The sequence below is a fragment of the Callorhinus ursinus genome, unplaced genomic scaffold (assembly GCF_003265705.2).
Source record: "Callorhinus ursinus isolate GAN/ISIS: 27379988/994484 unplaced genomic scaffold, GSC_fseal_2.0 scaffold42, whole genome shotgun sequence".
Classification (NCBI taxonomy): Eukaryota; Metazoa; Chordata; class Mammalia; order Carnivora; family Otariidae; genus Callorhinus; species Callorhinus ursinus.
This window is the reverse complement of record NW_027397104.1, coordinates 3,202,920-3,216,538: the sequence shown is the minus strand read 5'-3', so window position 1 is coordinate 3,216,538 and position 13,619 is coordinate 3,202,920. Positions and strand designations below refer to the sequence as shown.

Below are 13,619 nucleotides of genomic sequence, written 5' to 3'. Positions count from 1 at the left end.
TTGTTTAGCCAAATTTTTCATGAAATGTCTTTTGTAATGGAATGGGCTTTTCCACTGGAAGTAAGTCTTCTTTTTTCCTTTTTTTTTTTTTTAAATTAAGATTTTACTTATTTGAGAGAGAGAGCAAGAGAAGGCATGAGTAGGGGAGGGACAGGGAGAGGGTAAAGCAGGATCCCCACTGAGCAGGGAGCCTGACTCGGGGGCTCGATCCCAGGACCCCCCGGGATCATGACCTGAGCCAAAGGCAGATGCTTAACCGACTGAGCCACCCAGGCGCCCCTGGAGTGAGTTTTCTAGATAAATAAAACTTCTTAAAGCTTCAGAGGTGGTTTTCTTTTAATCACTTTGGTGGGAATCTTTGAAAAATGTGTGCTAGGGGCGCCTGGGTGGCTCAGTCAGTTGGGCGGCTGCCTTCGGCTCGGGTCGTGGTCCCAGGGTCCTGGGATCGAGCCCCGCATCGGGCTCCCTGCTCGGCGGAGAGCCTGTTTCTCCCTCTCTCTCTGTCTGCCGCTCTGCCTACTTACGCTCTTTCTCTATCTCTGTTAAATAAATAAATAAAAATCTTTAAAAAAAAAGATGAAAAATGTGTGCTGTATCTTACTATCTCTTAACAAAGAGTACTGTATTTAAGTGTTTGTTGGTAATTCATACTGATTTTAGGGATCTATAGGAGCTCTGCCTTTCCCTGCAGTTGTAGATACACTCTAGCATGTCATTTCTACTCTGTAATCCAGTGTTTGCATTAACTGGAACATTCGCTCAAGAAATATTCATGAGGCTACTCATGAAATTTCTAGAAAACATATGGGGAACTTTTTCTTATCCAACCCAGCCAACTAATTTATCTAAAACATCTTTCTAGCCAGAATCGTCCATTTCTTAGACCTTTTTACTTCTGTTTTCAGCTCTAGTAGCTGCCCCTTTTTTCAGGGTCATTTTCACTAAGATAGAGTATTTTTATCATTTTGCTAGTTTCTGAGTACATAGCAACCTGTGAATGACATCAAAGACAAATTCAGATGTAGATGGTGGGCAGCCAAGCTCCCTCCCTCCCAAGTGACTGACTGACTCCTGCACAGCTGCCTGTCCACACTTGTTATTCAGGATCATGCCTCAGCAAGTTACATGTGTAGATCTTGGGGTCGTTCCTACATAATTACTACAGTAATACCCTGAATGCCAGAGGACTACTATATTCTACTTTGCTGCATTTCAGCAGTGTCAGGGCTGCTCTTAAGTGTGTTGAACTGTTTGCCTCTGGTACCAGATTGTTACGTATCTGTAACAATCACATTTTCTGCTTTTTATGGGTTTTTCTGTCCACCCGTGCCTGGAAGTTATTTTTCTTTGCTTTGTATACCTTTAGCCACCCCTCTTTCCACTCAGATTTTATAATTCCTAATCTACTTTAAATTAGGAGACCAGACCACAAAGATTGTTACAATTATATTTGCATGAAGTGTCAGTAAACCTGGTGCCCTGTTGTGAATAAAGCATATTAATACAGAGACTGAGCTAACCTAGTCCTAGAGGAGTAAAGTTGGTAAATAAGTGGCTGCCAGAGAAGTACAGGATATTTAGGATATCCATGTTACATTTAGCTTTATACTATAGTTGAGTTGTTTCATTTATTCCTAAAGGAGTTACTGTTGTCTTTTTTTCCTTTTTCCATAGGAGCTTCCATGTACCAGTCTCAAAAGTGAAGGTATGACTGGGAACGGGCAAGAGGGAATGTTCTGGGGTAAAAGTAATTGTTCTCTGTCTTGATAGGGGCTTGGGTTATGTATTTGTCATAATTCAGTAAAGGTAATTCAGTTAAGATTTGTGTATTTCATTGTACGGAACTTCTTCCACCTGAAAAGAAAAGTAAAAATCATAAATTGAATTCTAGTTAATGAAATGCTAAAGTTAGGGTAAGTGTACCCATATCTGCAGCTTACTTTGAAATGCATCAAATTGGTAGGTAGAATAGGTGGATATGTGAAAAAGTAATGGTAGAATCTCAGTAATGGTCATATGGATATTCACTGTAAAGTTGTTTCAACTTCTTTATATGTTTGAAAATTTTCATAATAAAATGGTGGTAGTGGGGGTGAAGGTGAATAATACCTAATGCAGCAAACTTTTTACACACTGACTCTGATGCTTGATCCCCATAAGGCTTGCTATGACTGTTGCATACCTGGAACAGATACTCAGCCAGCAGCCTTCTTAAACTTGAGGACTATGGTGTTCTTTCTTCCTTTGTCCTTGATCCTGACATTCCATGCTATTATGATTCTGTCCTTTGCTAACCATCTCACAGTCTTTTGTTTAACCTTAAAACCTTTTTGGAAAAGTGATAAAAGTTAAATAGAAGTTAAATGTGTACAAAATTAAAGCTCTTATTCTGGCCAGGAAGAAAACTGTATTGGGTTAGGATGCTTTTGTTTGCAGGTATCGAAAACCCAGGGAAAAGTAACATCAGCAATAAGGGAGTTTACTGTCTCACATAATAGGAAGTGTGGAGGCAGAACAAGTCCAGGCTTGGTTAATTCCAGCCTCACTGATTCCAGGACACCAGGTCAGCTTCTCTGATTTTTTTTGGTTTTTCCCTCATGGGTTTAAGTTAGCTACAGCAAGTCCACACATCTTACCCAACATCATCTAAAGGAAAGAGATTCTTAAGCTTCCCTTCTTTTATCCCCCCCCCCTCCCTGCACCAGAGAGCAAGTGGGGTGGGGGAAGGGCAAAGGGAGAGAGAATCTTAAGCCAGCCCCCCACTGAGCGCAGAGCCCGACTTCGGGCTTGATCTCACAACCCTGAGATCATGGCTGGAGCCGAAATCGAGAGTCTGATGCTTAACTAACTGAGCCACCCAGATGCTCCAAGTTCCCTTCCTTCTTAAAGAGCAAGGAAATAAATCAGTTCTGAGAGGTTCTCAATACACTTTGTATCACATGCTCCTGCCTAAACCGGACATTAACAAGGGGAATGAAATGAACAGGCTAGATGGATTATTATTCTGCATTCATACTTCCAACTGAGTAGCACATGGGCACCCAATTTCTGAACAAAATTAAGGCTCTGTTAGCCTTAAGAAGGTGGGGAGTGGCTGTTTGGGAGGTAACTGGAAATATCCGCCTTAAGCCCACAGTCAAAATTTTGGTTATTGAAAAACATAATTTGAAAAAATTACATTAATACACTTATAAAGTAAAAAAATAACAGTGTAAAGTAAAAAGTAAAATATACCCTAACCTGATTTTTCCCCTCCTAGTTCCACTTCCCTGATGAAACTGTTATTAGTTTGTTGGGTATGGGTCTTAGATCTTCTTATGTATTCATATAGGTGTATACACATGCCCATTAGTTTTGTTTTTTCTTCTAAACTTAGGTTTATACTAAACATGCTGTTTGCAGCTTGGGTCTTTTTTTTTTTCTTCAGTAACATATCAAAGACACTTTTCCATGTCAGTGCATATAGCTCTCCCTCTTACAGAGTATTCTGTATGTGGGTATGCCACAGTATAGTGCGCCATTGCCCTTTGGGTGGTCATTCAGGTTGTCTCCAGTTTTTCCCCATTACGAATAATGCAGTAGCCATCTTGTCTGACATTTTAAAACTTTATGATGAAATATTTCAACCATAAGTGAGAGTAGAAAGATTAGTATAATAAACCCCTAAGCACCCATCATCCGTTATCAACATTTTGCCTGTCTTGTTTCATCTATCCCTCCCTTCCCTACTTTTTATTTTCACTAGAGTACTTTTAAAACAAATCTCAAGCATTATTTCACCCACCTAGCACCTAGCACCTATCCCACTTTTAAAAATTGAGATAAAATTCACATAACCTAGAATGGGCCATTTTAAAGTATACAATTCAATGGCATGTAGTAAATTCACAGTGTTGTGCAGCCATCACCTCTGTCTAGTTCCAAAACATTTTCATCACCCCAAGAGGAAACCCTGTATTCATCAAATTTTCATTCCCCACTCACTCCTCCCTTAAACTCCTGGGAACCACTAATCTGCTTTCTGTCTCTACGGATTTACCTGTTCTGAGTATTTCATATAAGTGGAATCATATAGTATGTAACCTTTTATGCCTGGCTTCTTTCACTTAGCATGTTTTCAAGATTCATCCATGTTGTAGTACATATCAGTACTTCGTTCCTCTTTATGGCTGAATAATATTTCATTGTATGGATATATTGGAATTTATCCATTCATCTGTTAACAGACATTTGGATTGTTTCAATCTTTTGGCTATTATGATTAGTGCTACTGTGAACATTTGTACACAAGTTTTTGTTAAAATACGTGTTTAAAATTTTTTTGGATAGGGGTGCCTGGGTGGCTCAAGCCATTAAGCATCTGCCTTCGGCTCTGAGATTGAGGCCCGCATCGGGCTTCCTGTTCAGCGGGAAGCCTGCTTCTCCCTCTCCCACTCCCCCTGCTTGTGTTCCCTCTCTTGCTGTGTCTCTCTCTGTCGGATAAATAAATAAAATCTTAAAATAATAAATTTTTTTTGGATATATACCTACAAGTGGAATTGCTGGATCATGTGGTAATTCTCTGTGTAATTTTTTGAAGAACTGCCACAGCAGTTTTCTGTAGCAGCTACATCATTTTACATTCCCATCAACAATGTATGAGGATTTCAGTTTTTCCACATTCTCTCCAACACTTATTTTTTGTTTGGTGTTGGTTTTGGTTTTGGTTTTTATGTATTTTTTTTATTATAGCTATCTAAATATATATGAAGTCATATGTCATTATGGTTTTGATTTGCATTTCCTTAGTGACGCTGAATATTTTTTAATGTACTTTGCCGTTTGTAATCTTCTTTGGAAAAGAGTCTTTTTAAGTCCTTTGCCAATCTTTTAATTGGGTGGTTTCTCTTCTTGTTGTTGAGTTGTAAGAGTTCTTTATGTATTTTGGGTCCTAGACCCTTACAGATAAATGATTTGCAAATATTTTCACCCACTATTTAGGCAGTCTTTTCACTTTCTTAATGGTGTCCTTGGTGCACAAAATCTTTTAATTTAGATCAAGCCCAATTTCTGTTCTTTCTTTTGTTGATTGTGCTTTTGGTGTCCTAGCCACTTTTTTTTTTTTTAGCCACTTTTAAAACTATGTGTAGGAATGATTTCTTTTCTTTTCTTTTCTTTTTTAAAGATTTTATTTATCTTTAAAAGAGAGAGAGACAGCGAGAGAGGGAACACAAGCAGGGGGAGTGGGAAAGGGAGAAAGAAGCAGGCTTCCCACCAAGCAGGGAGCCCGATGCGGGGCTCGATCCCAGGACCCTGAGATCATGACCTGAGCCGAAGGCAGTCGCTTAACCAACTGAGCCACCCAGGCACCCCAGGAATGATTTTGTAAGATAGAATTACCACTGAAATTTTTGATAGATACATATGTACATCAAAAATTTATACTCCTATCCACTGAGTGTGCCTTGTTCTCTCTACACCTTCACCCATACCAAATATTAATCAGTCTCCCATTGTCTTTTTTTGACAATCTGACAAATGAAAAATATCTTTTTATATTTATTTTCACCATAACTAACTTATTTATCTTACTACATTTGTATTTCTTCAGCTTTTAGTCACTCAAATATTTGTTGAATGAATGTTCATATCCTTTGCCCTTTTTTTTTCTTTTTAATTGGCCACAGCAGATGCTACATTTATGTGTGATAAGCGGTGTAACAAGAAACGGTTGTGTGGACGGCATAAATGTAATGAGATATGCTGTGTGGTAAGTGGACCTATCATTAGGTACAGTCAGACTGCATTCATCCAGGGGCTGGGCATCTAGAAGCCTCAGCCATCTGGAATGTAGCCCAGATTTAGAAATCACTGGGAGGGACCCCTGACCAGCAGTGAGAGAGCTGCCCAGAGAGACAGGCCTTTTTAGGCCCTAGCCAGGTCAGCCTGTGGCAATATGGGGGAAGAGAAAGAAGAAAGAAGCCTCAGGCTCCAGAGCCCAAGATCACCAGATAAGCATATAGTCCTCTGCAGGAGATTATGTGCTGTCCTGACACACAGACTGGGCTGGTCTTAGCACTTCAGGCTTTGGGTTTCACATACAATGTGGATCAGGTCAGTAGGCAAAATGAGCAGGGCATTTTTGAAAGGAGCAATTTTCAGTTATCTCAAATAATTCACTTATATGGAACTAAATAAAGGAAGCACTCCCTGGCAGTACTGTGTTACCATGTTGTGCATGTGTGTCTTGTGTATAAACAAGATAACACAGTGCCAATACCAAAGTAGTGCATGTATACACACACCTATATATGTATATTACACATAATTGTTATTTCTAAAGTTTACATATTGATAAGATAAAGAGTGATAAAATTGGACAACATACCAAGACTTATAAATCAGTATTCGAAAGCTTAAAGACTTCCTCTTATTGAAAATTTCAAACATATACAAAAGCAGAGAGATTAGTATGAGTCTTAAATACCCAACACCCAACTTCAGTAGTGATCAGTTCATGACTAATCTTATTTCATCCACGTCCACACCTACTTCGTCTAATTATTTTGAAGCTAATTCCAGACATCATTTCATCCATAAATGTGAAGAGCTTCTCTTTTATTACTTTTCTTGTTGTTTGTGGAAAATATAAATGGAGATAATTTTACAAACAAATATGAATCTCTTCGTAGGATAAGGAGCACAAGTGTCCTTTGATTTGTGGGAGGAAACTCCGTTGTGGCCTTCATAGATGTGAAGAACCTTGTCATCGTGGGAACTGCCAGTCCTGCTGGCAAGCCAGTGAGTATCTTCACTGTATGCTTTATTTTAAGAGTTTTCTAGAAGTTCAGGCATAATATATTTTGAGGGATTGATTTACTTAATTTGGTATGGGTGACTGAACTAAGCCTAAGTATTTCAGATATGTTGAGATGTTAAAAAAAAGTTATTCTAGTGCTGTATTGTCTTCCCAGAATGTATAAAACCTGGGATGTAAGTAAGAATGCCAAGGTGAGATCTGGTTCATTACTGGATTACTCTTAAATATCATTAACAGATTCTGCCCTCAATGGTCTTCTTTCTCTATATTATTAGCAGCTGTTTGGAAACTTGGTTTTAGGATGCATTTACATTCTTAAAAATTATCAAGGACCCGCAAAGAGCTCTTTTTATGTGATTTATATCTGTTTACCATAGTAGAAATTAAAACTGAGAAATTTTTTTAAAGATTTTATTTATACTGCTTCTCCCTCTCCTTCTGCCCCTCTCCCACTTGATGCCCCTTCCCCACTCTCTCTCTCTCTCCCTCTCAAATAAATAAAATCTTTTAAGAAGGTAATATACTCATTGCATATTAGTATAAATGACTTCTTTTTTAGGATTTTGTTTATTTGAGGGGCGCCTGGGTGGCTCAGTTGTTAAGCGTCTGCCTTCAGCTCAGGTTATGATCCCAGGGTCCTATGATCAAGCTCCTCATCAGGCTCCCTGCTCAGCCCTTTTTTTTTTTAAGATCTTATTTATTTATTTGACAGAGACACAGTGAGAGAGGGAACACAAGCAGGGGGAGTGGGAGAGGGAGAAGCAGGCTTCCCGCTGAGCAGGGAGCCCGATGCAGGGCTTGATCCCAGGATCATGACCTGAACGGAAGGCAGACACTTTTTTTTTTTTTTAATGATTTTATTTATTTATTTGACAGAGGGAGACACAGCATGTCTCCTGGGATCGAGCCCCAGCATCAAGCATGCGGGGCTCGATCCCAGGACCCTGGGAGCATGACCTGAGCCAAAGGCAGATGCTTAACGAGTGAGCCACCCAGGCGCCCCCCGAAGGCAGATGCTTAATGACTGAGCCACCCAGGCGCCCCAAATAAATAAATAAAATCTTTAAAAAAAAAAAGGATTTTATTTATTTGAGAGAGAAAGAGCATGAGTTGGGGAGGGGCAGAGGGAGACGCAGACTCGCCACTGAGTAGGGAGCCCAACGTGGGGCTCAGTCCCAGGACCCTGGGATCATGAGCTGAAGGCAGATGCTTAACCAACTGAGACACCCAGGTGCCCTTAAATGACATATTTTTAAAACTATTTTTTTTAACTAGAAGAGTAGATAGGTTCTCATCTGCTTCCAAATTAATCTGTTGCAGTATAGAGTTGAAGGAAATGAAAAAAATCTGGCCTATTTGGATATATAGTTGAAAAAGAGAGTATAATCATGGTGGATATTCTTTTTTTGAAATTATACCAAAATCAGCCTCATTTCAGAAGAGACTTGAGTCCGGGGTTTTGTTTTTGTTCTCTGTCACATTAAAATTCATTGGTTTTTCTTGTATTTTGAATGGATCTTTTACCCATGCATGATTTTATAGCATCGCACATTGATCATTTGGAAATGAATTATTCACTGTGTTATGCAGATTTTTGAAATGGTGAAAAATTTTGTTATAATATTAAAAATTTACATTCATTAATATAACTACCAATCTCATCAGAAAAGTCTTGGGAAAAGTATTAGGAAGTTGTCAAGCTCATAGTGGTAAATACATATTTTCCAAAATTCTGTTTTCACTTGAAGACTTGAAAGTTGGTTTTCCTGAATTGATAGGCTCACTTTGGTAGTTTTTGATAAAATGCATGCCAGATACCCAAGTCTAAATAATCATAGCTTGTCAGTCATTCTTTCAAGTAAAAATGGTATTCTAGCTCACAACTCCAACAAGTGCAGTTCTTTAAAACAACCAGATTATATTTTAGTGTGCAGCGAAAGTGCTTTATGCAGATTTCCCACTTTGTTTCACAGATTATGAAAAAGACATGTATTTAAGAACTAAATTGTTTTTTTCTTTACTGCTTCATCAAGGACTTTCTTAAGTGAAACTAGCATTTTTTATTTATTCTAAGTGCTTGGCAGTAAGAAATACCATGATTACATTTTGGTACTACTGCCTTGATCTGTGCTAAAGCCCTGGCAGTTTTACTGACCATTGCTTTTGCACCTCAGTGTAAATGTCAACATAGTGAAAACAGAAATAATATCTTATGAAAATAATTTTGGCCTTATGGACTCCCTGAAAGGATCTCAGGGACCCTTAGGCATCAACAGAGCACACTTTGAGAACTGCTGCATTAAAAGATTGGCTTAGATCAAGATTTCCCAAAATGTCTTTTGCTAGAATGCTAGGCCTACTTCATTTCAAAAAAAGAGTTGAGTCCATGCTTTGATATAAATCACACACATGGGGGGCACCTGGGTGGCTCAGTTGGTTAAGCGTCTACCTTCGGCTCAGGTCATGATCTCAGGGTCCTGGGATCAAGCCCCATTTCGGACTCCTTGCTCAGTGGAGAATCTGCTTGCTTCTCCCTCTCCCTCTGCTCCTCCCCCCTGCTCATTCTCTCTCTCAAATAAATAATCTTTTAAAAATAAATAAATAAATCACATACATGGATTCCATGAAAACAACTTACATAGCCCCTTTCCCTTTACCTAGCTATTTCTCATAAACTTTTTGAATGGATAGGCCAGAGTTTGATATCCCCACCTCACCAATAGAAAGCTGAGAAGGGTTAAGTTACCAGCCCATAATCACTTAACAAGTAAGTAGTAGGTCCAGGACTCAAAGCCTGAGTCTCCGGACTGTATTTATAGGGCTCTTTCTGCCACATTGTGTAGCCTCTGAAGGGTTTGGTGGAAAGAGTACTGACTGGAAAGGAGCAGTGGGTGGAAGAATCTTGAGAGCCCTGGGCTTCCTGATTCTTAGTGACTTGGTTGAGATCAACAGCCAAAGGCCTGGCCTCTACCAAGACTCAGAGTTGGAGAACTGTTTCCCCTTGGGATTTAGGAGTTAGGAGAGCCCTTGAGGTGGGCTGCTAGTTGGAGCTGTCCAGTGTGAGTCATCATTTTGATTTAGCTTGGGAACTGTGCGTAATGAACTTGGATGCAGCTCTGTGTTTCGTTTCAACTTCATATTTCTAGCGTGATAGGTGTTGATTATACCTGTAAGAATTTGGGGGGGGCGCCTGGGTGGCTCAGTCAGTTAAGCCTCTGCCTTCAGCTCAGGTCATGATCTTGTGGTCCTGGGATCAAACCCCACGTCAGCCTCCCTGCTTAGCAGGGAGCCTGCTTCTTCCTCTCCCTCTGCTCCTCCCCACTGCTCGTGCACACGCACTCTCTCACTCTCTCTCAAATAAATAAAATCTTGGGCGCCTGGGTGGCTCAGTTGGTTAAGCGACTGCCTTCAGCTCAGGTTGTGATCCTGGAGTCCCTGGATCGAGTCCCGCATCGGGCTCCCTGCTTGGCAGGGAGTCTGCTTCTTCCTCTGACCCCCCCCCCCCCCCCATGTGCTTTCTGTCTCTCTCATTCTCTCTCTCTCAAATAAATAAATAAAATCTTAAAAATAAATAAATAAATAATAAATAAAATCTTAAAAAAAAGAATTTTTTTGAATGTTTTCAGTGGCTCTCTGAGGTTTATATTCAAATGTATTTTTTAGTATGTTTGTTAATTATCTGTGGCTTTCATAATCTGTCTTTTTTCCTAACCAGAGGAGTTTGGAAAAAAAGCTGTATCTTTAGTGGAAGTCTCCTCTTCTCTCTAAAGAGATGGTCTATAGATCTGTTGTCTATAAAATACGTGTAAAAGTGTCCTGGGTTGCTCATGGACTTAGAGTTTGTTGCAGGTAACATACTTGTCTGCTCCTTTGCCACCAGCTCAACTTTAATAAAATAAAAACCTTTTGTGAAAAAAGCAGTCCCCTAAAAAAAAAAAATGCAAGCCAAAAAAAAGTGTGTGTGGTCTGTATCTGTGTAAGTATGTGTGTGCACATTCAAAACCCAGAAAGATTGTTTTATTTCACCTGCCTCTCCATCAGGTTTTGATGAACTAACCTGCCACTGTGGTGCGTCAGTGATCTACCCGCCAGTTCCCTGTGGTACAAGACCCCCTGAATGTACCCAGACCTGCGCCAGAGTCCATGAATGTGACCATCCAGGTGGGTCCCACCTCCTTCCTCCACACCTCACAGCCTGCTTACACTGTGTCATTTTGGATGTTGCATGATGGTCTTCACTGTTCTGAGGTCGTGTTGTGATGGCCACCCCTTGTTCCCTGTTCTCAGGGGCTGCTTCTGTGAAGGTGGGTCTGTGATCTGGGCCACAGCTGGGAATCACAGTCCCCTCCATCTCTGTACTCTGTGGATGTCACACACACCTGAAAGGCTGGGAGAACCTCCAGCTGGTCTTATCTTTCAGGGACTTTTCTTCTTTTCTTGTTGCCTCCAATTTGGATGTATATTTCAAGGTTGAGCATCTCTTTGCAAAATTGAAAGTCACTTGTTTTGTGGTTGCTGTTGTTATGGAAATAATGTATGTTTATTGTGTAAAAAGAGAGATAAAATCAGTAAAGTCAAAAGATTGGAATTAAATCATCTATTATGCCACCTTGTAGGAATTACACATTAGTATGTATTTTTCAGGGCTTTTTTCCTATGGGCAAAAATATATATTTGTGTTTTTTTCCTTCACATAAAATAAAAGTGGGATCCTACTGATTTTATTTTAATTATTTTCTCCTCTTACTATTGTATTTTGAATCTCCTTATCAATGAATATTTTTCTACAATATAGATTTTTTTAAATGTTTATTTATTTGAGAGAGAGCACATAAGTAGGAAGGGCAGAGGGAGAGGGAGAGAGAATCTCAAGCAGACTCCCTGCTAAGTGCAGAGCCCGATGCAGAGTTCGGTCTCACAACCCTGAGAGCACGACCTGAGCTGAAACCAAGAGTTGATGCTCAACCAAATGTGCCCAGGTGCCCTGCTCCAGTATAGATTTTTAATAGTTAGTGGATGTGCTGTTACATGGATGGGCCATAACTTAGTCTCATGTTGCTGGACAGTTGTTTCCAATTCTTCTCTCATAAACTGTAGACACCAGACCAGTAGCTACTTAACATCACCTATTTTCTGTTATTGGCTTTCCTCTGGGACCATATTGGGCTCATCATTTCATTTTACCAAGTCCCAGAGGCAAACCTGAAATAACTCAGGTCACCAGATTTGGCACTTAGATTTAATCTGGCTATATGAATCAGACTGACAAGTAGACAACCAGTTCTCAAATTTTTAAGTTAATAGAGTAAAACAGAATTAAGTAAACTTCTAATGAAGTAAAAGGTCCCTCCTTTCCTGGGGACCTTAGGATGGCCCTTCCAGCTTAGTCTGCAAGCCCCTACTTCAGTGTTCACACCAGCATGAAGTAAGTGCCCAAGCCAATACTCACCCACTTCCTCCTTTATACTCACTTGCAGATGATACAGATGAATGGCCCCTTCTATCTATCTCTATCCCACCCACATCAAAGCCTCGCCAAGATTGAGAATGTCCACAGTGAGAAACTGTCTTAGAGATGAAAATGGAATCAAGACCAGCTGGTCTTAAATTCTGCTGAGTCCTGGGCCCCTTTAAGAATCTGACATATATTCTGGTCCCTGTAACCAGAGAAACTCACCTTTGCTCAGTCCATAGTGAGAACTTAACCATTTATGAGGTGTTTTAGCATGCTTTTGTTCAGCATTCATTTAACTTGTCTTGAGTGTTAGTTGTATATCCAGCATGGTATCAGACACAGAGGTTCAGAGGAAGAAAAAAGTAGCCCATGACCTAGAGATTCGTATGTTCTTCCCAAGAGGGAGAGGGTAGTTATGTGCACATGACACAGCCATTACATGAAAATGGGCCAGATAACGTGGTAGCAAACCATCTGCAAAAGACCTCAGACATCAGGAAGTGTAAGAGAGCTGAAGGTCGGGTATGGTCAGCCAAGGAAGGCTTTGTTGTAGGAGATGAGTTCGGATGTACTGTCTCTTACAGGCAGCAAGGCAATTGAATCACGGGAGCATGTCAGATGGAATGAGTAGCAAAGATAGCTAAGCAAAAATGAGCAGGTGCCGTGTAAGGTAGGGCCAAAGGAATGATTGAGTAGAATGGACAGACCAGGGGCTGTGCCATAGGAAATGAGTGGAAAAACTGCCTCCCTCTCTGCTTCTCTGTGCATGTGTCTGTCCTGCCTCAGTGGGGTTTCTTTTTCTCACTCATGCTCATCCTTCAGCACTTTAATATAAAGCCACCTACTTTTTACTTTCCTATTTTCCATTTTAAAAACTACTCCCAGGGTCACCTGGATAAGGTTTAGTCGATTAAGTGTTTGCCTTCGGCTCAGGTCATGATCCCAGGGTCCTGGGATTGAGCCCCACATGAGGCTCCCTGCTAGCAGGGAGCCTGCTGCTTCTTCCGCCCCTCCCCCTCTGCTCTCATGCTGTCTCTTATCTCTCAAATAAATAAATAAAATCTTTAAAAAAATAAAGAACTCCCAGCTTCTAAACTTAAAAGTTCCAGGGTGCCTGGGTGGCTCAGTTGGTTAAGCGACTGCCTTCGGCTCAGGTCATGATCCTGGAGTCCCGGGATCGAGTCCCACATCGGGCTCCCTGCTCAGCAGGGAGTCTGCGTCTCCCTCTGACCCTCTCCCCTCTCATGCGCTCTCTCTATCTCATTCTCTCTCTCAAATAAATAAATAAGATCTTAAAAAAATATTTTTTTAAACTTAAAAGTTCCATGTTAGGTGGCGCCTGGGTGGCTCAGTCATTGGGCATCT

General features: G+C 40.5%; 1 protein-coding gene across 4 annotated transcripts in view; it reads left to right on the top strand.

Annotated features, from left to right (window-relative positions):
* The window catches only part of NFX1 (nuclear transcription factor, X-box binding 1), a 74,205-nt gene that overhangs the window by 41,006 nt on the left and 19,580 nt on the right, over nt 1-13,619 (top strand). For 2 of the 4 annotated variants that reach the window (XM_025852842.2, XM_025852845.2), the window contains exons 11-14: nt 1,675-1,705; nt 5,667-5,749; nt 6,672-6,780; nt 10,841-10,960. In XM_025852842.2, the coding sequence (XP_025708627.1) occupies nt 1,675-1,705; nt 5,667-5,749; nt 6,672-6,780; nt 10,841-10,960 (343 nt within the window). The remainder of the gene's footprint in view (nt 1-1,674; nt 1,706-5,666; nt 5,750-6,671; nt 6,781-10,840; nt 10,961-13,619) is intronic. The other 2 variants (XM_025852843.2, XM_025852846.2) reach the window with 1 other exon arrangement.